The sequence below is a fragment of the Lentinula edodes genome, assembly GCF_021015755.1.
Source record: "Lentinula edodes strain Le(Bin) 0899 ss11 chromosome Unknown C8R40scaffold_69, whole genome shotgun sequence".
Classification (NCBI taxonomy): domain Eukaryota; kingdom Fungi; phylum Basidiomycota; class Agaricomycetes; order Agaricales; family Omphalotaceae; genus Lentinula; species Lentinula edodes.
The window spans coordinates 32,610-56,363 of NW_025764375.1; the positions used below are offsets into that span (position 1 = coordinate 32,610).

A 23,754-nucleotide genomic window follows, 5' to 3' on the forward strand; every position below is an offset into this window, starting at 1 on the left:
ACTAGAGAATGGGCAGAAGAATAAGTTCAACTTGACAGAGATCAGTACACCGGAACGGAATCTGGGATGGCTGGCGACGACGATCACAATCCCCTGACACAGTACGAGGATCTCAGTATTATCAAAGAAGCTGAGATAGCAAAGAAGCAAACAGTTTGTTGCTATGTTCCGTTTATCCTCATATACGGTCTGATCCTTAAAATGTTGTAATTCTTTACAGAAACAGATTTCTGCCCGTCAAGCGCAATACGTGCGTGTATCTTTGGAAATCTCTGGTGACTTCGGTTTTGACTCTTATTCAGAATGTGGACAATGATCTTTGGGAAGCCAACCGAATGCTGACTGTCGGTGTTGCAACGCGTAAAACAACTGATCTGGACTTTGAGGACGAGTCGGAATCTACACTACTCGTCATGGTCCACGATCTTAAACCACCTTTCCTAGACGGACGTACGGTTTATACCAAACAGCTAGATCCCATGAATCCCATAAGGGATCCAACTAGTGACATGCCAATATTCTCCAAAAAGGGCAGTGCCCTTGTTAAAGAGAAGAGAGAGCAAGCAGAACGTGCTAAAGCCGCTGCCAAACTTGCCGCGCTGGGTGGAACTTCCTTGGGTAACATCATGGGTGCTAAGGATGAAGAAGCTGAGGTCGAAGGTATGGCAATATCCTTCGTTATTTTCGGAGTTGCACATTCACGTTAGTTATCGTTATTTCTTCCTACAGCGAGGCGGAAAGGCCAGAAAAGGAAGCCAAGGAGAAGGGAGAAGACAATTACAAGGCTGACTCCACTCCAAATTTGCTTCGCACCTCAAGTCCTCTACTGGTGTCAGCGCCTTTGCTAGATCCCGGACATGAAAGGAACAAAGAGAGTATCTTCCTGCATTCGCATGCAGGGAAGACTAAATGGAGATTATCAGAGAAAATCAAGGTCGGTGCCAGTCTTGTACTGCATTTGGCATCTTTTAAACAATGATTAACAGTTATCATTGCCGTCGGAGAGAACCGGTCAGGGAAAACGACACAGTTAGCCCAATTCCTGTATGAGCCTGATGGACACTGTCAGCATGGCATCGTAGGATGTACTCAACCTCGGCGTGTGGCTGCTATGTCGGTAGCTCAACGTGTTAGGGAAGAAATGGAGGTTAGTTTTTCTTTCGATTGAGCTCCTCAATTGGCGTTGACAGTCATCTTCAGTGTAACCTGGGATTGACTGAAGGCTACGCGATCCGGTTTGAAGACTGTACATCGGCAGAAACCAAGATCAAATGTGTGTTGCCAGCGTAACTCCCTTCGAATATCTTATTTGACCAATGCATCTAGATATGACTGACGGTGTACTGCTCCGAGAATCATTGAACGAGGGAGATTTGGATCGATACAGCGTCATTATCTTGGATGAAGCACACGAACGGTCATTGAGTACTGACGTTCTAATGGGCCTGTTGTGCAAAAGTGAGTGAGTGCGATTTATCCCCTACCTAATCTTTATCAACGATGTCAAAGTTCTTTCGCGTAGAAGAGATCTTAAACTGATCGTGACGTCTGCCACCATGAACTCTGAGAAGGTAGGATCAGGGTAGGATATAATTTAAAGTCCTTTCTATTTGACTCACCTTTTCCTGTGTGCAGTTCTCGAACTTCTATGGGACTGCTCCATGCTTCACAATTCCCGGTCGCACCTTTCCTGTCAAGATATTCCACTCCAAATCCCCTTGTCAAGATTACGTCGACAGCGCAGTCAAACAGGTCCTGCAAATGCATCTGTCTCTACCTCCTGGTGACATTCTAGTGTTCATGACTGGACAAAAAGATATCAAATAACTTGTCAGGTCACACAAGGCACTTCTTTTTTGTCGTCCTCTGCGCGTCATAGTACTAATATTTAGCATAGAGCACCTCGATCAACTCGACGAACCAGCGCCGTTAGCTGTGCTTCCTATTTACTCACAGATGCCTGCGGACTTGCAGGCAAAAATTTTCGAGGCTACAAGTGGATGGATGAAGAAAGGTCATCGTAGCAACAAATATTGCTGAGACGTCTTTGACAGGTTGGCCAATCTTCCTTGTGAATTCTATACATCCTCATTTCTTTCAGTGGATGGTATTCTCTACGTTGTTGACGCCGGGTACTCAAAATTGAAGGTTTATAACCCGAAGGTGGGAATGGATGCGCTGCAGATTCCTCCTATCAGTCAGGCAAACGCGGGTCAGGGGACTGGTCGCGCTGGTCGGACAGGCAGCGGGTACGTAATAGTTGTTCCTCTCACTCTTTGAGAAGCTCAATTTTTCGCTAGGTTCTGTTACCGCCTATACACCGAGATGGCATATCGAAACGAAGTGTTCGAAAACACCATTCCTGAAATTCAAAGAACGAATCGTGCGACCACTATCCTACTGCTCAAGTCACTCGGAGTGAAAAACCTATGAGAGTTTGATTTCATGGATCCTCCGTCTCAGGTAGGTTCCAACGGACTTGCTACAGAATTTCTACTAACATTCCGGGTCAGGCAAACTTTCTCAACTCTATGTACCAATTATGGGTTCTTGGTGCATTAGACAATGTCGGCGATCTCACTCCCATTGGTTGAAAAATGTCGGAGTTCCCTATGGACCCTTCAATGGAAAAGATGCTCATTGCCTCCGTGAATATAATTGTTCATCTGAGATGTTGACCATCGTCTCCATGCGATCAGTTCGAGCGTGTTCTATCGGCCCAAAGAACGGATGGAAGAGGCTGACGCTGCCCGGGAGAAGTTCAATGTGCCAGAGAGTGACCATCTCAAACTATTGAATGTTTTCAACCAATGGAAAAGTCATGGCTTCCGTGACGAATGGGGGATGCGCCACTTTTTGCATCCAGATCTCCTTCGAAAAGCCCGAGAGGCCCGTGCTCAGCTCGAGGATATTATGAAGTTTCAGAAGATGGAAATCGTTTCTGCTGGAACTGATTTCGATGTGATCAGGTATGTGTGTGTATTGGAGATCGCTTGTTGATAAAACAACGGAGCGTATGCATAGGAAAGCGATCGCCGCCGGTTACTTTCACCAAGCTGTCCGAGTCAAAGGAATTGGGGAATATTCGTTCAGGACTCCCAACATATTTGCATCCAACCAGTACGGCCTTGGATGTAAGAGGGTTTTGTCCGCATAAAACTGAACTGGTTTATGTCCCTAATCTTTCTCCTTAGATACCCCCAGTTATGTTGTTTACCACGAACTTATCTTAACATCGAAAGAGTATATGACCCAAGTGACTGCGGTCGATCCGTATTGGTTTGGTGAGAATCTCTTTTGTTGCTTGTTCCCTGTATTCTGATTTTGCTCTCCCCACAGCTGAGTTTGGATCGGTGTTCTACTCTGTCAAAGAAAAGAATTTTGATCAGCTTGGTAACAGGCAAACTGCAGATCGCGAATTCTCCAGAAAACTGAGCTTGAGACCGAGATGGCTAGGCAACGGGAAGAGTGAGAACACCCTCTTAAATGTATCCTGTGCACGGCGCTAATGTGTGGGTTCACCTCAAGATCTGCCAAAAAGGCCTCGGAAGAAGCACTAGCAGCGAAGACTGTCAGTAGCAGTAGTCCGAAGATGATTGTTCCTGGGACACCTCGACAATCCGGTATTGGGGCTGGTTCAAGAGTCAGTCAGACACCTAGGAAAAGCACGGGTTGATGATGTCGTATCGTACAATTGCAACATTCGACGATGTGAAGACCGGATGACGCTATTTCATACCAACGATCTTACTGTGCTACTCAGATATATCTGTGTGTATGTATAATCATGGGGTTTGGTCGGGTAAATGAACTCTCAATAACAATTTCTGGCGCCTAATTCCATGACTCGGGTTGTGAAAACCTTACAATGCAGCTTTTCACACCGACACTGATAACAGAACTCATATTATTGTCAATGACACGGGTAGAAAAGATTTAGTACCCTTCCATGTTAATTATTAGGGAGGAAATTGACCAGCTCCTTCTGGATATGCGACCAACCGAAGAAGGAGCTTTGGGTTTCTACTGGTGCGCCCCGGGATCCATCCCATCGAGTATGCCCCTATGTATTGTCGTCGTTTGTCTCTCTTCTCAACTCCTGCACCCAGGATGGCTCAGTCAGTGGTATGTTCATCATCAGTGGCCTTCAGATTACGGATCCTAGAACAGGGGAGTTGGTTACTTCGTTCAGGGGCGAAAAGGATTCAGGGATCAGCCATTCGTACACCGTTTTGTCTTTGTTACTCTGAATGATGAAGATTACGCGATCTAGCTATGTAGGCTCCCGAATGTCAGACAAGTGAGGAGGAGGAAGCAGGATAACTAACCTTGTCAGAAGACTCTCCTTCTGACTCACTACGTTCAAAGCGATGTGAGTCGTGTCCTCGACAGGATAACCATAAATGGCGGTCGAGACAGAAGGAAAAGCCTGACGAATGACTTTAGGGACGAAAACAAATGTACATTGAGTTTACGATGTGGCCAACGAATTTTGTCCCGGCTACGACAATATTGGTCTGATAACGATGACAAGACGCCAGTTTGTTCGCCGTACTTTGTTCGCAAAGTTGTCGATATATTGTTACATAGCGACCAACCAAGAAGACGTTGGCGACGATCGAGACTTGGAGTTGATTCGTTATACCTCCTTGACTGCAGGAAATATGAAGCCTTTGAGAAGGACTGCGCTACAGATTACTTACCGCAAGGAAACTCCATCCAGGAATGCAGCCTTGGGTTTGAATTGGCTTTGTCCGCTGGTGCCGTGATTCTGATTTGTGAAATGAGCGCCCCACTGATTTCTGAGAGCTTGACGAGGAGAGTGCCGTCTTTCAATCGAAGATCTTTGGTGGTGTTGCTGCCGGCGCTATACTTCGATTTTAAAGGGCTAATCCAGTGGTTCGAACCAAGGCGGGACGTACCTGACGTTCCCATTGGACGCGCATGCTCTGCGATAATTGGTTCCAGACCAACAGCTCCTCATTGCTCATCTGGGGGCTATTGAGCAGGTGCTATGTGAGTAACAATGCGCATGAGAAGCTTCGAGCAGAGTTTGACTCTGCAGAACCTAGTAGTACAAGAGCAGAGTAATTAAGACAAATGCGAAGCAGAGTACTATAGTCGCAATCATCGGCAATCACACGTGACGGCATTTCTCTTTACACTTGTACTACTACGTTCTGCAGAGTCAAACTCTGCTCGAACGCAATTAACAGACCATTACACGGGCCAATCTTATCCACTGGTACGACCGACGGTCATCGGAACCCCGACTCTGAGCTTTCTATGATGGATACGACTTTTTTCGCAACCTAATCCTCCCAACGGTAAGCTCTCATCTCATACTCATGTCCACCACCGAATGCTTTATATAGGGTATAGCTTTGAGGATCTTTCACTGTCAACTGTGTTGTCATTCGAACGTCTCCCCCTCATCTCATCTCTTAATTTTCAGAAGAGGACCGACCTCCGATGGCACGATGTCAGATCAAGAATGTGAGGTAGCGTACATATATTGCTCAATGTCGTCCTCTCTCCACTGAAACATCGTGAATCGCCACTTAAGAGGATTGGTTGAAAGTACGTTTTATTCATATAAGTCTTAGCTCTCTCTGATAGCGTCACTTTATCGTTAGGCCGTATCAGTACCTCCTAGCATCGTCTATCAAAAAGCCTCAACAGTGATCAAGAGACCCCATACGTGAAGCGCGAGGAGAGACGAGAACCGGGAAACCATCGAACGCATGCTCTCAGCGTTGAATCGTTTGTTTTATTTGTTGACGGCGATCCTATAGACGGAATGAGGGTTTTATCGGTTATTCCTGCGAGAAACGTATGTGGTTGACTATGAAATGATCATACATTGCATTCTGACTTTCACTTTCAGGATTTACTTTAAACGAAATTGCCTCGGGAAACATCCCGTCATGTATATATGATTTCCTTTTCAAGCCGGGAGGGTCTGCTTTGACCTCCCAACAACATATGTATCTTCAATTCATGTTTTTGTCTGCCCCTCCACGAACGTAGCGTTTATTCTTACAATAATGTGACCCGCGCCCATAATATCTCGAGACGGCTTATGTAGACGCAAATTCATTCAGAGCACAATTGCGTTCTTCACGAGATCGTTGGTGATGTCGTCGAAAATTTGATCCCATCGAATAGCACTGCTATAGAACAGGTACCAATTCTCGCACTTCCTAAACCTCACCCTTCATCCCCTCTGGCTGCCCAGACACTATTTTTTACTACCCTATTATTACTACGCGCCGTCGCCGTCGCCATCGTACCGCTTCCGCTTGCCTATAGCGCGTTAACGAGGGAACTTCCGGTTACAAACCGTTTGTTGATGACGCTTTTTCTTCACGGCCGACTTAAACGCCTCTTTGACCCACTCTCACGCGTCCCGCCTTTTGCTCCATCTCACCGCGTCTGCGCTTCCACTCAAACGTCAGGACTTTTCAGCGGTCGGACATCGCCAACGTTCGCCCGTCTGTAACACGCCTCACCCTACGCCTCATCCCGACGTGTCTGCCTGCAAGTGTTTCCCTTCAAACACCAGAATCTCTCAATATCGGTCTCATCACCGCGCAGACTGTAGCCTCACCTTCTCCATTCTTCCTCCTCACTCAGCACCTATGCGTCGATCCTCCGGGGAGCTACAACAACGTTACGATATGCGAGAGATCCGGGTGATTTCAGATGCTGATGGTCCAGGATATCTATACGCTTACGTCGATGGTGATTTCTGGAAAGTGGGGATGTCGAACGACTTTGTACGACGTCAGGAGGAGTGGGATAAGGAGTGTCCTTGCCCATGGAGAAAATGGTTTCCGCCTATCCGGGTCGCGAACAGACGGAGAGCCGGTGAGCTTTCTTAATCTTGCTTCCTGTTCATCTCATCGGTCTGTTCTAGAGTCCTTGGCGCATCTTCTGCTTGAGATGGAATGTCTTGACCGCCCGCGAATTTATTGTCAAAACTGTACGCATTTGCACTTCACTTTCTCAGTAGATAATCCTATATATGTCTAAAATACAGGTCAGCGAGCGCACATCGAAAAATTCGTTTTCTATGGACCTTTGCACGTCGTCTGGACCACAATTGTTTATCCGATCTTTTTGAGGGCTGCTGTTTCGTGAAGGTACGTGGTTGTTCACTTTCTAAAGCATTTTGGTTGACATTTCGATAGTTTAAGTAGATCATAACATCAAAATTGTGTCTTCTTGTTGACAATCTTGAATCTGGAAGTAATGTCTGAGTTGCAATATGTACAATACACAGACTAAAAGATGGGTGTCTGTGACTTTTTGGTGCCAAACGAGTGAATACTTATCAGTTACAGTAGAATCATCTAGATACGAACCAGCGGAACAGGTCCTCAACGGACGAACAATCAGATGTACAAAAATCTTCAAGCAGAAAATCCTCAAGTACTCGAAGATCCTCAAAACCTTTCAAGCTTCAAGATCCTAAATTCATATACATGTATATTTCGAGTAGATGTATCAATAGAATACGATTGTCCTTCGTATGTCTCCAGCTCAATGCATCACATATACCGACACGTCACGTATACCGATATCCTCAATGCCATCCCGACATCAGGGACATCCCGACCTTTTGATATGTCGACTTCGTCGACGTTCGAACGTCTGGACATCCCGACAACGGGTACGCATAGGCTCTGAGGTTTTTCAGAAAAACCAGGACCCCTGTTTATGGTAGGAGACCTTGGTTCTAAAATCGGTCAAAAACCAACCCAATTTTGCCTCTATGTTGGAAAAATTTTCGGTCAAAAATCATCCGCCGGAGGCTGAGCCCTCACCTTATTTTCGGTCAAATATCCAGATTTGGCTCAGATTTCCATCTGTCACCAGCTATGAGTGCGACCCTGTGCGACCGACTAATGGGCTCCGATAGGTCGCGCTCAGTCAATCCTAGTCAGTCAGAGTCAGTCCCGCCCAGCAGGTAAGATGAGGCTTCTAACGTTGGATATTGAACCCCAAACAACTTGAAAATCCGTAGTGTATATCCTTGTATATCTATCCTTCATGAAACTACTAAGTAAACAGATAGACACCACTAGACCGATATTTGTAATGTTTGAAATATTGTACTGGTACAACCCTTAATTATTGCTCCAACATGTTGAAGCGGATTGACCACTACTTCTAACCTCTATCAAGCACCATGCTACCCTCACAGGGTGTCGACAAAACCTCACCAGATGAATTCTTTATACGTGACAAGTGGATTGGGAAAAGGATCAGCTATTCTGCAAACACTCTGCCTCTATGTGTCATCCTTGCTCGCTGCGATGAAGAGATAGTACCTATTGAATTTCAGAAATTTTATCCATCGTCGTCCCTTTCATTTCAGCAATACATTCGAATTCCTCTACCTGACCGCTCGTATGCTCTGTCGTCCTTTACCTCAGAACGTTGGTTCAGTAATGATGTACCTGACACACGTACCATGGGTGAGCTGTGGAAGCTCCTCACCAGTCGTCCTCTACCAACATCTGGCGAATTAACAAGATTGTATGGCGACTTCGGTCAGCTTTGGCTGAATGGAGCTCGATCCATTCGTGATCCTCGATTTAACTCTGGGAAAGAACGGCTACCTCTATGGGTACTCACTGCATGGCATGATATGGTTAACTTTGCCGAAACACAGAGCAGTTTGGAGAAAGCGTACCGATCTTTGCAGGAGCTGATAAAGCAGAAACCAGTTGCAAATCACTTCCCAACGGTCGACTCCGTGTTCAGAAATGTGAAATGGAACCAGAGTTTCAAGCACGGCGGAGTTACTATTTCTGCCTACGAGTTCGCGCCTCTGCTGAGACAGGTCATGCTCAGTGATACAGTAACTCAAGGTATGATATCGTACCTCCAAGATCGCCTGTTTCGAGACCCGGTCCAGCGGCAGAACCACTATATCTGTGGCACCGGATTTTCCAGCTTCATTTCAGTAGCGGAAAAGAGAAACAGAATGAGCGCGCGTATCTTGAAAGATATTGAAGATGCAGTAGCTCGAAACGCAACTCTACAAGTATGGGTTCCTGTCCTGAGGGAGAAGCATGAAGTTGTGATAAAGATAGACTTCGGAGCTAGAACAGTTGGATATGGTGAGCTTTTGTCATTCACATATTGGAATCGGACTGACTATTGACCTTTAGGAGATACCTTGCCCGGTTTCTCCCCTCCAAGGGTTGTTGCCGAACACATACGCAGTTGGATCAAGCTTCGATACAAGATCAATTTTTCATGGGTTGGGAAGGCAAGTGTAGAGCATGGGATACAAGAAGACGGCATTTCTTGTATACCGGGAACAGCAAACATGATAGCTCATGCAATCTGGGGAGATGAGTTATGGACCATAAAGGAACGGATGCTTGATCGAGTCAGATGGTTTGTGAATTTGACAACAGTAAGTACAACAATAACTGCAAGGAGGCTAGTTTGAATTGACACACCTGTTAGCCAGCACCGGCTTCCCGAGTCGAAGACACAGAAGAACCCACGCCCGTTCATACACCAGCCACAGTCATCCAAAACCGGACACGACCTGACATCAGTAATCTCATCCATGCTCAGTCCAACGTTGAATTGATAACGAATGAAGAACTACTTGACACGATCTTAATGGTTCCCGATGCAGTTGTTTTGAACAACATGGGAGAGGAAAAGGTACTAGGGAAGAAGAAAGATGAATCCGAGGCCAGAGCTGCCGATAAGAGCGAACCATCGAAGTCCAGTGGTGCATTGAACTCGGCATGGGCTAGTTTCATGCGGCAGAAGAAGGAGGTAGTCGCAGGGCCCTCGGAAGTCTCAAAAAATCACAAAAAGCGTAGTCGTTCTTCAAACCCTGTCCCAGATCTCGAGACTATCGATGTAGCTGAGGCCGATCAACCACCAAAGAGGCATAGAGACAATGATTTCGAATCTATTCTTGGGCCAACCGGTAATTCTCTGTCGGCTCAAGCTGAAAAACGTTACACAGCAGAATTGGATGCGGGTGTATTCAATGAAGGAAAGATGAAAGAGTTCAAATGGTCATGCCTCATGGTTGATAAGCATGCCGAGTTTAACGCGAACCATCTTCGCAATGTTCGCTGCTCTAACTGTGGCCGCGAGACAATATGTCAGGGCGCCAAGGGTGCTCCCAATCCCAGACGTTTCAAAGACCACTATCGGAAGTGTGTAGCGGGTTACATCCACCTTCCTAAAACTCAGGCTCACGTCAAAAATACAAGCACGCTGATCAGTGGTGCTTTTCAAGGCTTTCAAAAGCTTTCCACCAACGTATCCTGTATCCTTGGAATTTCCAAAGCCAATCATCAGCCTGAACAGTCGTCCACTTCTCCTCCTGTTAATCCCACTCCGCTTCCTTGTCCTGCTATTACTGAGGCCGATAATCCTAGTGTATTGACGTACCTTCGGCGTTCTTCTGCTCTTGGGGGCGGTTCACACTCAGTGACCAAGATTGCTTTAGAGCTCTTCCATAAACCTTTCATTCTTCTCACTGCGTCGCAGAAAGCACAAGTTCTTGACAGGCAGGATAGTGAGAATACATGGATCAATAACCATCGCCGTTTGAGTTGTCGTTCAAGCTCATGCCTTGGTATCTCAGTTTTTGTCACTGAAACTGGACGTGTTCTCCCTTGCGACGAATGTCATAAGGTTTCTAGATCATCCAAATTTCTGAAAGCCTTGAGGTCGAAAGCTCCTGACACAAAAAACTTGAAATATATCCCCAAGAAGTATCAGAACAAGCTTCTCGCTCACCAGTGGGCAGCATCGAATGGACTGAAGGAGCTTGTAGAATCAGTGGTACGTTTGGCTATCAACTCCTCGAAGTCTTTGTGTTAAAAACCACTATCAGGATGACAGTTCAATCTATACCCGCTTTGCACAGGGTGCGATCGCTGGAAAGTACGATGACTATGGCGTGTTTTTGGGACTATTACATGCGATGGTGCAGAAGCAAGACAAGGATGAACGTGGGGTAGGTATGCAAAACTTTCAGTACAACCCGGAGTGGGACCAATTTATGCACATTGCGAGCATCCATAGTCCAAAGACATATGCCTTCATTCGTAGTCATTTCCCTGGCAGAACTAAACGCAGCTTCCAGTAAGATTGAGTCCTAGTTTCAAGTGGATCCACGCTGACAGCCTATTTCAGATTCCGCGAGTCAAAGGGACCGACATTGCCCATGACTATCAGTGAAGACACATTCACAGCTATCCAAGAGCATCTTCAAGCAAGAGGTTATTCCGGGCCGATTAATGTAGCTTGCGATGATAGCAAATTACTTGCTGGTCTACGTCTTCACTACGATGCTAAGAAGAAAGCCCACTTTCTGGTTGGAGGTATTGATGGACCAATTCTAGTTCCTGAACCTAAAGACATCGAAGAAGTCATGGGTAATCCAGATGTTCAGAAAGGTACTAAGGTGAGCCTTGTCACCCATTACCCGGTCTACTTTGCTCAATATCTGTTGCGTAGGTTCGCCTATGGACTGGTACTATCCCATTGCCAGACATGCCACCATTCATCATCGCAGCAATCCCAATTCCTGAGTCAATGTCCGTAGCAAAGCTGTTTGAGCTTCACAAGACTGTTCTCTTTGGTCTACTCGATCATCAAGTGAAGATCATATCCTATGCATGTGATGGTACCGAAAACGAACGGAATGTTCAGCAATCCTTTATAGACATTGCAGAAACGGTCATCGAAGAGACTATTCCTGATCCTCATCCTGGTCAACCACCTCTTGTTGTGCGAATTCCTGTCTTCCGTGGACAACCAATTGTATTAATTCAGGATTCGAAACATGCCCTCAAGACGTTTCGTAATAATCTCTTTTCTGGTGCTCGTTTACTTGTTTTGGGAAACTTCCTGGCTATGTATCGAGATGTCCGCGCGATGGCATTCGAGCCAGGCTCTCCACTATACCATAGGGATGTCGAGAAGCTAGATAGACAGGACGACAATGCTGCTGCTCGGCTTGGGTCTGCACAAACATTGCAATTCTTGGTTGACCGTCATCCTGAGATGCTCGGACTCATCATCTACCTTTTTGTCTTCATGGAAATCCCTGACGCTTACCAAAATAGACATATTCCGCATGAAGAGAGACTGAACATGCTTCTCCGCGCACGTTACTTCGTGAATATGTGGACCATATATCTAGACAGTTGTCCAGGCTATCTACGGTCTCAATACTGCATATCGCGTGAAAGCCTGGACATTGTCTCGTATCTAGTCAATGGACTGATTGGCTTGGTCGTTGTTCACCGTGACCATTATCCAAAAATCCCACTACTTCCCTACCTCCATTCAACAGAACCCTGCGAGCACGTCTTTGGAATCTGCCGCCAAATTGTCAAAGATTTTACAATGTATGACTTTTATCATATGGTTCCAAAGCTTATGCTTCGTATTCGAGAAAGTTTTCTCTTGAGGTCCAACTCCGAACAACCATCACCAGATGTGAAGGCGCGTGCGGCTGGCTATCACCATACCTACTTCGACACGAAGAAGCTCGATATTACTGCACTTTCTCACTACCCCACCAAGGAAGATATGCAAAACATTGCAAAGCGGGCTGGCAGTGAAGCGGACTCTCTCATGGTTGCTCTCGGTATCTCTCCACTTGAGCTCTTTGGTACTCCCTCAATCCTCCCTTCTCTTCAGTTGTGGGCCTCAGACAAAGTCTTCGGGTTTGAGGATAGCGAAGATGATAATCAGTCCTTCAGTGATGACGAGTCTTCAGTTCATTCCATTGAGTTGCTGCAGGATTACGTTCGGATTGTACTTGATGATGAGGCAGTGAAGCAACAGACCTCTAGTGAACATGACCGGTATGATGCATTGTGCAATGCGGTGCTTTTACTCTCTGTTGAGGACCAGCAGAGAATGTGCGTAATTATGTATCTTTTCTATGATCTTTAAACTGACATTGAGCTTAGCAATGCACTCGAGGAAATCAACGTGGAGGAAGAGGATGGGTGTATCGCGAATGATCTGCACCATGTTCAGACCTTTCGGAAACTCATTCGCAACCTTCCTGCTCTTGAAATCGATACACCAACACCAATTGCATTCACTAACAGCAATGACCATGCTATCCTCCTACGCAACCTTGTTTCATTGAGGGAGCAACATCAAACTGAACACGCCTCAAAGGCTGTTCGAGTACGAGGTGTACATTTGTCTAATTCAGATGAATGTGACACAGATATGTCACTACGTCGTCGCATGCTTGCGGTCTTTCATGATACTAATCGTTTGTCCCAAGACCGAGGCATTACCACTGCTAGTGAACGTCTCTTACGATGGACCAAAAGACAAACAGATTCCACAGGGAATAGTTTGAATGCTCAGAATATGGCGGCCGGAAATGCGAATCAGGTGTGTCCTGTGGGGATTTTTGTGTTTGTAGGCTAACTTCGGGGCTTTACTAGGCGTTAGCAAAGCGTCGCCGGCTTCTGTTAGAAGGAGGGATCAAACCCCTTGAAATCCCTTCTGAAGCAGGAATCTCAAAGAAATCCCCGCTTTTGGTTGGTTCTTGGGGATTTGTCTTTGCTCGTATGCAGAAAGATAAGCGGCATGCCTATAAGCTATTCCTTGGAAAAGGTATGTCATTGACTCAATCCCAAAATTGTTTCTCATATTGTTAAAAGTTGAGGCTTTATATTCAAAAGGTGGAGGAAAGAACGGTAAACATGCTGCAGTGATGAAGGCCGATAATATAGCGGCAGTTTCTTATATCGGGTTACAGCTCTTTGAACATTGCTATGATGCAAAATTCCATGCGATCACATCCCAAACTCGTCCGTATCCTACTCTCTCATATACATTCATTCCGTCTACAAACTTCTTTGCTATCACCAAGGCTCTCCCTCAATTGGTCACAGAACAATCTGGCCAAACGGTATATCTCAAATCCAATGCTGATGTTATCATGCATCAACACCTCACCCACTACTTTCATAAACTCAGCGAGGTTCTGGTAGCGCATGCGAAGCGGTCAAAAACAAGTACAGCCACCAGAAATCAGACCACAACGCAGAACCTGAAGGAATCTGCATTTGCATTGGAAGCGATGGAAGAGGATGATGATTTGGGTTTTTAGGCATCTTATTTACATGTTCTTCGTGTTTCTACATTCTTAAGCGCAAAGATACGCTCAAATGAAAAATTCTACATTCTACATAGGTCTGTAACAAATTTTCGGTCAAATTTGGGCTCCGGCGCGAGGTCACTCCCAAAATTCGGTCAAATTTTGGGCATCTGATAGAAAAAACTTTCGGTCAAAACCTGTTCATTTCGGAAGGTCTAAGAACTAACCTCTCCTACCATAAACAGGGGTCCTGAAAAACCTTGCCTTTTACACGAGGCGATTACTTGTATAATATTTGAATTTTTCCTAGCGAAAATTTCAAGCGATCATTCAGTATAACATTCCAATTCCACCTCCATTTACTCTATTAGAATAAATTAAATGACATTCAAGTAATTGGGGCCACTAAAGTCTGAATAATCGGCACGAATTTTGTGATAATTTCCTTAAAGAGGCTCGTTGTAGGATATTCTTGTTACATAATTGCTCAATATTGACTCCATAAGATGCTTCTATTTATGGAAGAACAATTTAAATATTCTCCCACCCTGAAAGTGAGCGGTTTATGTACCAAACCTCCCTATATATTCAGCCTTTCCTGGGTGAGAAAACGGATCGATCCCCGCAGTGTGCTCAATTATTAATTATATATGTTTCCTCCATGAATATCTTGAGGCAAATTCTAGGTGACCTCCCTTGTGGAAAAGACCCTCGCAGTTGTTTTGCTTCAAAGCTGGATGGAAGATGGTCAGGCCATTGTTGCTGCACTACAGAAATCTTGGTAGTAATTCATCAAGAGCCTTTACATTGTCTTTGACCATAACAGACCGTGTAATATGTGTAGGACAAAAGAACTATGGTAAACTAGTTATTCGGGAATCAGACGTTGCCAGCATGATTTCAATCCTAAATCCTGAATATCAGTCAAACTCAGAATCTAAGTCTAGTTCTTGTGGAATCGGAGGCAGGGGCTTTTCTGTGTTTTTACAGACTGAGATATGGGGTGTCATGTCAACCATCGGAATATCCTGGACATTGGCATTAAGAAGCTCTTTTCTCTTCCAAAACATCAATGCTTCAAGAAGATCCTATATGACACCTCAATAATGGTTTGATTACTTGAATCTCTCTACCGACTCACTTTATGGCTGCCGAAAATCATGGTACCCGCAACAGGCACTATTTTCATGAGAGATTATCTGAGGCTAGAGTTTTTTGGACCTACTTAATGAGAGAATTACGTTGAGCTCCATGAGTCCCTTGACAGAATTATGTTTCCCAATGAACGCGAGTAAGAAAAAGAAAAGACCAATGCTACAAAAACTCAAATTTAGACATCAAGCTTGTAAGTTGAAAATATGGTACTCACATAATGGCAAACAGACTGAACAAACTAAAACCAGATATTCTCAGTAGAGCTGACCTGTAGAATCCTTGGTAGCAGAACGATGGGTGGCGCCGAAAAGCAATATAAAAATTGGCTATCAATTGTCAAGATTATTGCCCAAGGAGGAAAAGGTAAATCAAACGCTTACCATTGAAGAACAGCACAGCGATAATAAGGATAACCACAAGTCCTGCTGTAATCCGGCCTCTGTTCCAAGAATAGGTGTGATGTGGGAAAGCAACATCAAATTGAACATACGGAACATGATTCTCCAAACTGCAATACGCCACCACAGTAAATTTCACATCTGGGTCGGTCAGAGCGACCTATGATCATCAAGATTAATAATTCATCCCGTATATAAGCTAATCACTCACACCCAACGAGATGAGAATGACAGTTATGAAAATAACGTAAGGTGCAATCAATGACTGCAAATGATGAGGTCAGACCCTTGCCGTCACTAAACAGTCTATACATTACCCCGTAGCGAATGCACTTGCGATGCAACACCGTTCTCCCCAGTATCCTTTTCATCACGGTTAGTTGGAGCTTGCCGAAACATTTGTTAGTAGAAAGTGTAAAAAATCAGCAAACTCACCTCCAGCACGAGGTTCAAAGCACAGGCCGAGGAGCTGCCAATTATCATCAACATTATCAACACAGATAGTTTGAGAAACTAACAAGGGGGGTGCTCCATAGGTAAGCGAAGATTGCAGCATACATATACTGCGGGACGGGGTGCCTTCAAATGCATGACCCTCAAAAAGAAGGAGGGTGTATGAAAACGCAAAAACCGCCCAGGAGAGAATAAAGTTCCACCAGGAGGCACGGCGGGAAGACGTCGAGAAGACTCCGGCGACCAGCGCCAGAATGGCAAATACAAGTCCCATTAATTGGAACACGAAGAAGCAAATGACAGCTGCTCGGAGAGGTCCTGAAAACATCGTGAATCGATTTTGTATCATCATCAGTAAAACAGCCTCACCAGTTAATGGGCTTATTGTCTCCGACAATTGAGCCATAGCCAGGAGGATCTCTATGAACGAAGTATGAGAAAGCTTGGGATATGGTGTGCGGTCAAGCATTTCATCGTGTTCATAAAGGTTTGCTTGTACTATGAATACATGAATCGTATTTGGGTATGAGCATTTCCATATCTTTGAGGGTTCTAGTCAGGACTCAGGAGACTACGAACAATTTCAGTGCCCACGGACTGAGTTCTTACGGGCACAGAGAAGTTCAAATTTAGATTGGCATGTAAGATGAGTAGCACCTCAGTCGATGTGAGATCACAGCTTGAGACATTCTCTTAGTGGTCAATGACACGTCCGATGATCATGCATCTCGTTAATATCTTATATTATCTCTTTGTTCATCTCAGCACAAATTCAATGCAAAGTGTTACAGTTTGATTGCCTGCCCTGGAGGCATCTGTCGTCGCTTGGACAATGTCTATAGTGATTGGAATAACTCTCAATGGTCTGGTTCAACCATTAATGTCTTTAGATGCAAAATGCCGGGGATGATGTTCTAAAGTACCAGTGGGATTTACACGATTTCTAACAGATATGAATCATATACCTTTGGGTCTTGTCAAGGCTGTTGCTACTTTGATGATAGCATCTGCCAACAAAAGCTGACTCCGATCCTCATAGGATGGGGACAGGATACTAGGAACAATATGGCTGTATCTAGTGATTCAAATATCAACGGGGAGTTCGGCCATTATTATGTTTCTATTCGAGGTATCCGCCTCAACTTAATCATACCTGATGGCTCAGATAATGAACTATTGTCCGCTATGTTTAATTAAACGTCCATGTCCTGAAAAAGAGGGGGGTTTCAACACAGTCTGTTGTGTATCTTTCTGCAGAGACAGGGTATTCGTGCAGAGAGGGCAATTCTCGCCCTTGCTAATTACTATTCTGTTGCACTTCGGCTGATTTACTCACCAACGTCGAGGTTTACTCTGATGTGACTCTGGACTCTCAAGTTGAACTCCGATCACATTGAGGAAATTTTCGACCTGTCTTCTTCAAGTCTCCGATGCTCTACCAAAAATACATGATCGATTCTTCTACCAGTTACAACTTGAATGGGAGAAAAGCATCATGTTCTTGAATTGATTATGTGGTAATCAATTCAACAACCGCGCAAGGACGAAAATAAGTGGGATGATGGACAGTGAATCAAACATCTTTAAACTCACTTGAAATACTTCAAATTACACTGTAGCGAACAAAGTTGTATTATACTGCAAGTTTTTCTTTCAATCCAATACAAATATATCATCATCACATACAACTTGTTTTGATCCGGACTCAGAGATTCAATTTACATCAAATACGTTCGACAGAATATATTATCGATGGACTTGTGAAAATCCCAATATACATATTCTGTGGTAGTCTGACTCGAGGGGCGAATGCATCCGGCTTATGCATTGTGGATTGACCTCGGAAACAAGCTCGGAAAATTTTCAATCTATAAGAGATAGAAGTGTCATAAACAATACTAGGCATGATCCTGTTACTTAAACGGTAAACCTGGCTCGAACGGTAAGCGCTGCTGGAGAACACCTCAAGTTACATGCATCTTAGAAACGATCGGAATTTGATGAACTTATCCGAGCTTGTGAGATTTTATTGCTGGGCACCGACATTATTAGTATCTCTACATCCCCCGAACATAGACGTGGTCTTGACTTGCTTGTAACCAACAATGATTTATGAAATTGTTGTTGAATCTTTCTTCAGGTAGGATACTCTACAAAATTTATGGCTGGTGAAATAGAGTTTGAATGTACTACTATTGATCTTCGCTTTCTTTCTATGATATTTACCATAAACCCTGACTATGCCTTCCGTCATCCATCACACAATCATGCTCTGTATCCACAATGGATCGAATACACACAGTTTCTTTGAACCTGTTACCCATCGTCGCCTGTAAGCTCAGAAAACGTGGAGCTATAATCCGGCTGTGTCTTCGTCTGAGAAGGGGGTTCCAGTGTTGTAAGTACAGTTATGTGGAAGATGTTGTCCGTGACATCTTCTCGAGAATAACCAATCCAACTTCTTTCTATCAGAAATTCCGTTCTGATTACGAGAAAGAGTGCGAGGTGGCAAATATGGTCATTCCTTCCCAGCTAAATGGCCACAAGTTGCAGGTTCACAATCCTGTATGTCTAATCATTGATCTGACAACCACTCATCCCCATAGTTGTGAATTTCATCAAGAAATTTCGATCAAGCCGACCTGCGCTATTGTAGAGATACTAAGAGGACATCGGAGATGGAACCTTGGTGGGTTTTTTGCATAAGTATGTAGCACGGATGTGTGAATTTCGGAAACCATTGTCAGACAAATCCATGAAGACTTGGAGGTTCGATTAAGTAGGAAGAGCGTAGGCCCTTTCTCGTATGTATACTGTTGTAATAATAGTGTATAGTTTCGAAACCATCAGTTCTCCATCTCAATCCAACGTGTTCCACACTCTGCCCAGATTCCAGCTGTGATTGCTCTTTCGTTATCATCTTCCTGTGGCCACACTACATACTGTTGCATATCTTGTAACCAATTCACCTTGGATGATAAGCTTCTAGACCATTCTCTGCAAGCCTGACAATCACTGACTTCAAAAAAGAGATCGGATTAAAATCAAATTGTTCTGTTGTACTTCGAGAGAATGCCTGATCAATGGGGTCCAATATAGATCAATGATTGTTTCAATGTCATGCAAAGTGGTATCGCCTGGGGGTCGCCGTGTTTCAAGCGTAAGATATGGACTCGCCGAACTGTTGGAAAACAGTGCAACTCTGGATCCAAGGGCTGCTCGGGGAGTCGGTGTTGCAGAGATTCTGAATATAGCAAGTGATGGTGTGGGACAGCCAACCAAAATCCCTGCAACGCTGTCTGTAACAAAGAACACTATACGTGGCATAAGGGCAGCCTCGTGGTCCAAGTTGTGAAGATACCAGAATCAACGTGTTCTTGATGTCGTGGGGCTATACGAAAGCTCTACAATTGTACCGCCGCAATGATTTAATCGCGCAGGATCACATACAGGATGCAACGCAACTGATATATAATTTTCAAACAGTCAAAGAGGATTTGACACTACTTCTTGTCTGAATATGGTGAATACAATATCCTTTTGCGGAAGTTTTATTTCATAAGGGAAGCGTGATAGAAGAATTAAGCCTGTTGTCGAGTGCTCTGGATGATGTAAAACCATACCACAAAAGTTTCTATGATCATCTCAGCTCGAGAATCAGTGCTGCACAATGAGTTCATCTCGATTTTGTAAGTCCTCGATTGTCGTAGTAGAGATTTACTTGAATTTTCATGCATTTTTGCTTGACCCTATAAATACATACTTATATTGTGTCTGTGATCACTCACAAGTTTTCTCTATTCTCCCTTCTTCGAAATAGGCAATGACTATCCCTGCTGAATCTTCAGTGCCTGCGAAGAGCACGTTTGATCAGGTCCTTCTAAACGGAGCAACAGGCGTTGAACTCTCTGAGATCCAGGAAAGCACTCACCATGATCATGCCGATCCCGATACTTTAGGATCTACAAGCAAGGACACTGCGTCAAGCCTGTCAGACTTGGAGGAACATTGTATGATCCATTTTACTAGCTTCTCCGCTCCTACTGATCTGCTGCTCTCTGCAGACTCAGAACCCTCAATAAATCACTTCCCTGGCAGGGTATTCATCATCTACAACCTATTCATCCAACCAACTCCCTCGAGCTGATGACCTCTTTGTTTCATTTAGTTCCCCGCTGATGACTTCGGGCTCACTCCTGGAAATGTTCATCGATTTTACCATGATTGGAAAAACAACGTTTGTGACACAACGGTGAGCTTCTGTCCTTCATCATTCTCAGAATATGATTAATGGTCTCTCAGCATGTCAGTTTTCCGTCCTCCTCACAGCTAATGTCTGGAAAATATCCATATTCAGATCAAGAGCTGCGACTTCCCCCGGTCTCTCCATCACTCAATGTCAATAACTTTGCAACCACCTCCACTGTTTATCCTAGACCTTCCGTTGCTTCAGACTGGATTCTCCCTTACTTGAATGTGTGCGCCTCCCCTTTGTCCTCATTCAACGATGCTCTTAGCGCACAGTCCTGGGAGGCACCATTCTTCGGTTGGAACAATATCGACATGGGACTTTTGGGTCTTCAATATCACCAATCACTGGAATCTCCCTATCAACTGGAAACACGATCTACGGTGAACAATACAATGAGTCAAGGATCACAGGAAAACAGGAAAAAACCGAGGAGGAGGAGTAAGAAGAGGATTCGGGCATGTTATTGTTGTCGTAAACGCCATGTGAAATGTTGCAGAACAAACACACAAAGTTCTGACGTAAATCTCCCTGCTGAATCTTCAGTGTCTACGGAGAGCACGTTTAATCAGGTCCTTCTAAACGGAGCAACAGGCGTTGAACTCTCTGAGATCCAGGAAAGCACTCACCATGATCATGCCGATCCCGATACTTTAGGATCTACAAGCAAGGACACTGCGTCAAGCCTGTCAGACTTGGAGGAACATTGTATGATCCATTTTACTAGCTTCTCCGCTCCTACTAATCTGCTGCTCTCTGCAGACTCAGAACCCTCAATAAATCACTTCCCTGGCAGGGTATTCATCATCTACAACCTATTCATCCAATCAACTCCCTCGAGCTGATGACCTCTTTGTTTCATTTAGTTCCCCGCTGATGACTTCGGGCTCACTTCTGGAAATGTCCATCGATTTTACTACGATTGGAAAAACAACGTTTGTGACACAACGGTGAGCTTCTGTCCTTCATCATTCTCAGAATATGATTAATGGTCTCTCAGCATGTCAGTTTTCCGTCCTCCTCACAGCTAATGTCTGGAAAATATCCATATTCAGATCAAGAGCTGCGACTTCCCCCGGTCTCTCCATCACTCAATGTCAATAACTTTGCAACCACCTCCACTGTTTATCCTGAGTCTTCCGTTGCTTCGGACCTTGTCCTCCCTAACCTGAATGTGTGATCCTCTGCCTTGTTCGCATTCAATGATGCTCTTAGCGCACAGTCCTAGGAAATAGCATTCAGGATGGGGTGAGTGTTTCTGGCACAGACAATGCTAATGCTAACGTGGAATGTTCTAGTCTTCAAAATCACTAGTCCATGGACTCTTCATGCCAAAATGCCCTATTGTAAAGAATTTATGTTTACTTATCTTGTTCGGTAAGAAGTGTCGGGTATACCCTCAGTGTCCAATATAACTATCCTATCCTATCCTATCCTTGGCTACCAATTTAACTTAGTGGATTGAAAGTCCGCCAATTTGCGTGAAATCGTGAAATCATCCTTGCAAAGTTAACTTGTCTGACTGCTTTGGCTTGGTGAATTTATTTAACTCAGCCACATAGGCCACATATGATCGTATACAACCCAATGTTTTACCATCTTGGATGTCATTATAAGACTATGTTTGCAGAGTAGTCAGGTACTCTGCATAATTCTGACCGCATCCGAGTCTGCAAAACCTGTACATAATCTGCAAAACATGGATGTTCGCCAGAGCAAGCATACTGGCTGGAGAGCGCTGTCCAGCACTGAAAGCACTCCCAGCAGTATTGATCAACTGCTGGGAGTGCTTTCCCAGCTGGACAGCGCTGTCAGCTGCTCTCCAGCTATTAGCCGAAAATCCAGGTTTTACAGATGTGACTGTTCGGCTAAACAGCCGAAAGCAGCTCAGGGCACTTCCCACTGGCAGCAGCAAAAGCACCCAGAGCAGGCTTTCATTTTTGGTTTGGGTGCTTTCGTCGCTGGAGAGCGCTCTCCAGCCAGTTATCCTTGCTCTGGCGGGCACAGAACATTTGCAGTACCATATGCAGTGACATGTGCAGTAGTCCTGCAGTGACATATGCAGTGACATGCAGTAGCACTCAAGTTACTCAAATATATATGTAAATAGATGATCCTCCACTGTACAAAATATATCCCATTCTATAAATGCTTTGTATGACAATAACAGGGAGTATAATGGCCTGTAGGGGCTGAATGGATATGTGAATATTTGATTGAAATTGGATAGTGATCTCATTATTCTGTCAATTCCGCTGCCAGGTTTCTTGACATTGATTCTCAATGCAGGCTTTCTGTATCTTGTATCATTAATTTCAGCTTTGTAAGTAATATCCTCTTGTACTACAATATGATACCAACTGGTGTTCACAAAGCTAGTATAATTCCAAATTCCACCATCAATAATTTGGGTGGATTTTGAAAGCGGTGGATAAATGATGACAATTTGGCCAATGAGAACTCCAAAAAGCAAAAAATGAATGTATAACAATACACATACTGTCCTCTAGAATTTTCCAATCAAAGTATTTCTTATATCAAGTATCTCCTTTAGTTTAAGTTGTTTTTGTAAGTCCTTGACCAGTGTTTATACATGGCTCTGTGTCTCTGGGTTAGGTTCTTCAACCTAAATCTGGTGATACTATGAGATTGCAAGAATATTTCCATCATGCCTTTTATATGATGTTCCAGAACCATTGGCCAAAATCAGCAATGTAACTTCCTCCCCTTCATAATCTTAACTATCCACAAATGACCCAGAATAAACTGTGCCAATAGTGCTTAATTTGTGAGAATTATAGGGGGGATAGTAGCTTCACAATATTGGTGGCTCAATAATTTTCCAAAGGCCGTATTCAAAATACTTGTAGTGTATAGAGACACTCAGAGCCTTGTGATTTAATGCAAGATTTCAGTTCCCAATAATTTCAATGCAAAGGTACAGAGCCTCATTGCCCATAGTAAGACTGCAAGTAAGTGCAGGAACAATGCAGGTGAATGCAGTAACAGTACAGGTAAGGTGCAGGCTAATGCAGTCACAGTGCAGGTAAGGTGCAGATGTGTGCAGTTACAGTGCAGATGAGGTGCAGGTGTGTGCAGTTACAGTGCAGTTGCATGCAGTCACAATGCAGATGTGTGCAGTTACAGTCAAGGTGAATGCATTCAAAAGGTAGGAGCATGCAGATGCATCTGTACATCCTAGATTTCTGTCTAAGAGACTGACTGCACTTCCCAGCACTGAAGTGGTTTGTAGAAATTGCTTTCAGTGCTTTTGGCCGGACAGTGCTTATTAGGGAAGTACTCCATACATAGGACCAGTGGACAGTTACATAAATGGTGTTATTGTCTTATACTGTACAGTAGCA

General features: G+C 44.3%; 7 protein-coding genes across 7 annotated transcripts; 5 read left to right on the plus strand and 2 right to left on the minus strand.

Moving 5' to 3' along the window:
- Positions 1–49: 49 nt before the first annotated feature.
- C8R40DRAFT_1221603 (P-loop containing nucleoside triphosphate hydrolase protein) lies at positions 50–3,676 on the plus strand (the record flags this gene model as incomplete). Its single annotated transcript, XM_046233265.1, has 17 exons — positions 50–153; positions 221–250; positions 303–660; positions 708–938; positions 987–1,147; positions 1,201–1,273; positions 1,327–1,458; positions 1,510–1,571; positions 1,636–1,752; positions 1,957–2,014; positions 2,102–2,249; positions 2,301–2,408; positions 2,700–2,969; positions 3,025–3,134; positions 3,195–3,284; positions 3,340–3,488; positions 3,542–3,676. The coding sequence occupies exons 1-17, from the start codon at positions 67–69 to the stop codon at positions 3,674–3,676; spliced, it is 2,319 nt and encodes a 772-aa protein (XP_046079580.1). The 5' UTR covers positions 50–66.
- Positions 3,677–4,147: 471 nt separating this feature from the next.
- Positions 4,148–4,991, minus strand: C8R40DRAFT_1074774 (uncharacterized protein; the record flags this gene model as incomplete). The annotated part of the gene is made up of 4 exons (XM_046226762.1): positions 4,148–4,273; positions 4,358–4,440; positions 4,704–4,872; positions 4,923–4,991. 4 exons carry the CDS (start codon positions 4,989–4,991, stop codon positions 4,148–4,150), a joined length of 447 nt encoding a protein of 148 aa, XP_046079581.1.
- A 3,203-nt stretch (positions 4,992–8,194) lies between these two features.
- On the plus strand, positions 8,195–9,469 carry C8R40DRAFT_1061903 (uncharacterized protein; the record flags this gene model as incomplete). Its single annotated transcript, XM_046225449.1, has 2 exons — positions 8,195–9,131; positions 9,183–9,469. The coding sequence occupies 2 exons, from the start codon at positions 8,195–8,197 to the stop codon at positions 9,467–9,469; spliced, it is 1,224 nt and encodes a 407-aa protein (XP_046079582.1).
- A 971-nt stretch (positions 9,470–10,440) lies between these two features.
- Positions 10,441–11,050, plus strand: C8R40DRAFT_1016900 (uncharacterized protein; the record flags this gene model as incomplete). The annotated part of the gene is made up of 2 exons (XM_046222939.1): positions 10,441–10,862; positions 10,897–11,050. Coding segments are annotated over 2 exons (576 nt in total), but the record flags the coding sequence as incomplete, so codon positions are not given.
- Positions 11,051–11,514: 464 nt separating this feature from the next.
- On the plus strand, positions 11,515–14,222 carry C8R40DRAFT_1221609 (uncharacterized protein). The gene is made up of 4 exons (XM_046233266.1): positions 11,515–12,941; positions 13,125–13,422; positions 13,476–13,647; positions 13,695–14,222. Exons 1-4 carry the CDS (start codon positions 11,551–11,553, stop codon positions 14,144–14,146), a joined length of 2,313 nt encoding a protein of 770 aa, XP_046079584.1. The 5' UTR covers positions 11,515–11,550; the 3' UTR covers positions 14,147–14,222.
- An 832-nt stretch (positions 14,223–15,054) lies between these two features.
- C8R40DRAFT_1074776 (uncharacterized protein) lies at positions 15,055–16,546 on the minus strand (the record flags this gene model as incomplete). The annotated part of the gene is made up of 10 exons (XM_046226763.1): positions 15,055–15,222; positions 15,276–15,313; positions 15,360–15,448; positions 15,504–15,615; positions 15,670–15,728; positions 15,780–15,847; positions 15,899–15,952; positions 16,123–16,156; positions 16,206–16,458; positions 16,510–16,546. The coding sequence occupies 10 exons, from the start codon at positions 16,544–16,546 to the stop codon at positions 15,055–15,057; spliced, it is 912 nt and encodes a 303-aa protein (XP_046079585.1).
- Positions 16,547–19,963: 3,417 nt separating this feature from the next.
- C8R40DRAFT_1074777 (uncharacterized protein) lies at positions 19,964–21,569 on the plus strand (the record flags this gene model as incomplete). The annotated part of the gene is made up of 11 exons (XM_046226764.1): positions 19,964–20,150; positions 20,205–20,239; positions 20,309–20,392; positions 20,421–20,445; positions 20,498–20,616; positions 20,658–20,830; positions 20,889–21,097; positions 21,152–21,186; positions 21,256–21,339; positions 21,368–21,392; positions 21,445–21,569. 11 exons carry the CDS (start codon positions 19,964–19,966, stop codon positions 21,567–21,569), a joined length of 1,101 nt encoding a protein of 366 aa, XP_046079586.1.
- Between the last annotated feature and the right edge of the window lie 2,185 nt (positions 21,570–23,754).

Bases quoted from the DNA above. Each gene is read 5' to 3' on its own strand.
- C8R40DRAFT_1221609 (XM_046233266.1), top strand. From the start codon at position 11,551: ATGCCACCATTCATCATCGCAGCAATCCCAATTCCTGAGTCAATGTCC. The intron at 13,423-13,475 runs GTGTGTCCTGTG...GGGCTTTACTAG, and splicing joins CGGCCGGAAATGCGAATCAG to GCGTTAGCAAAGCGTCGCCG. The intron at 13,648-13,694 runs GTATGTCATTGA...TATTGTTAAAAG, and splicing joins TAAGCTATTCCTTGGAAAAG to TTGAGGCTTTATATTCAAAA.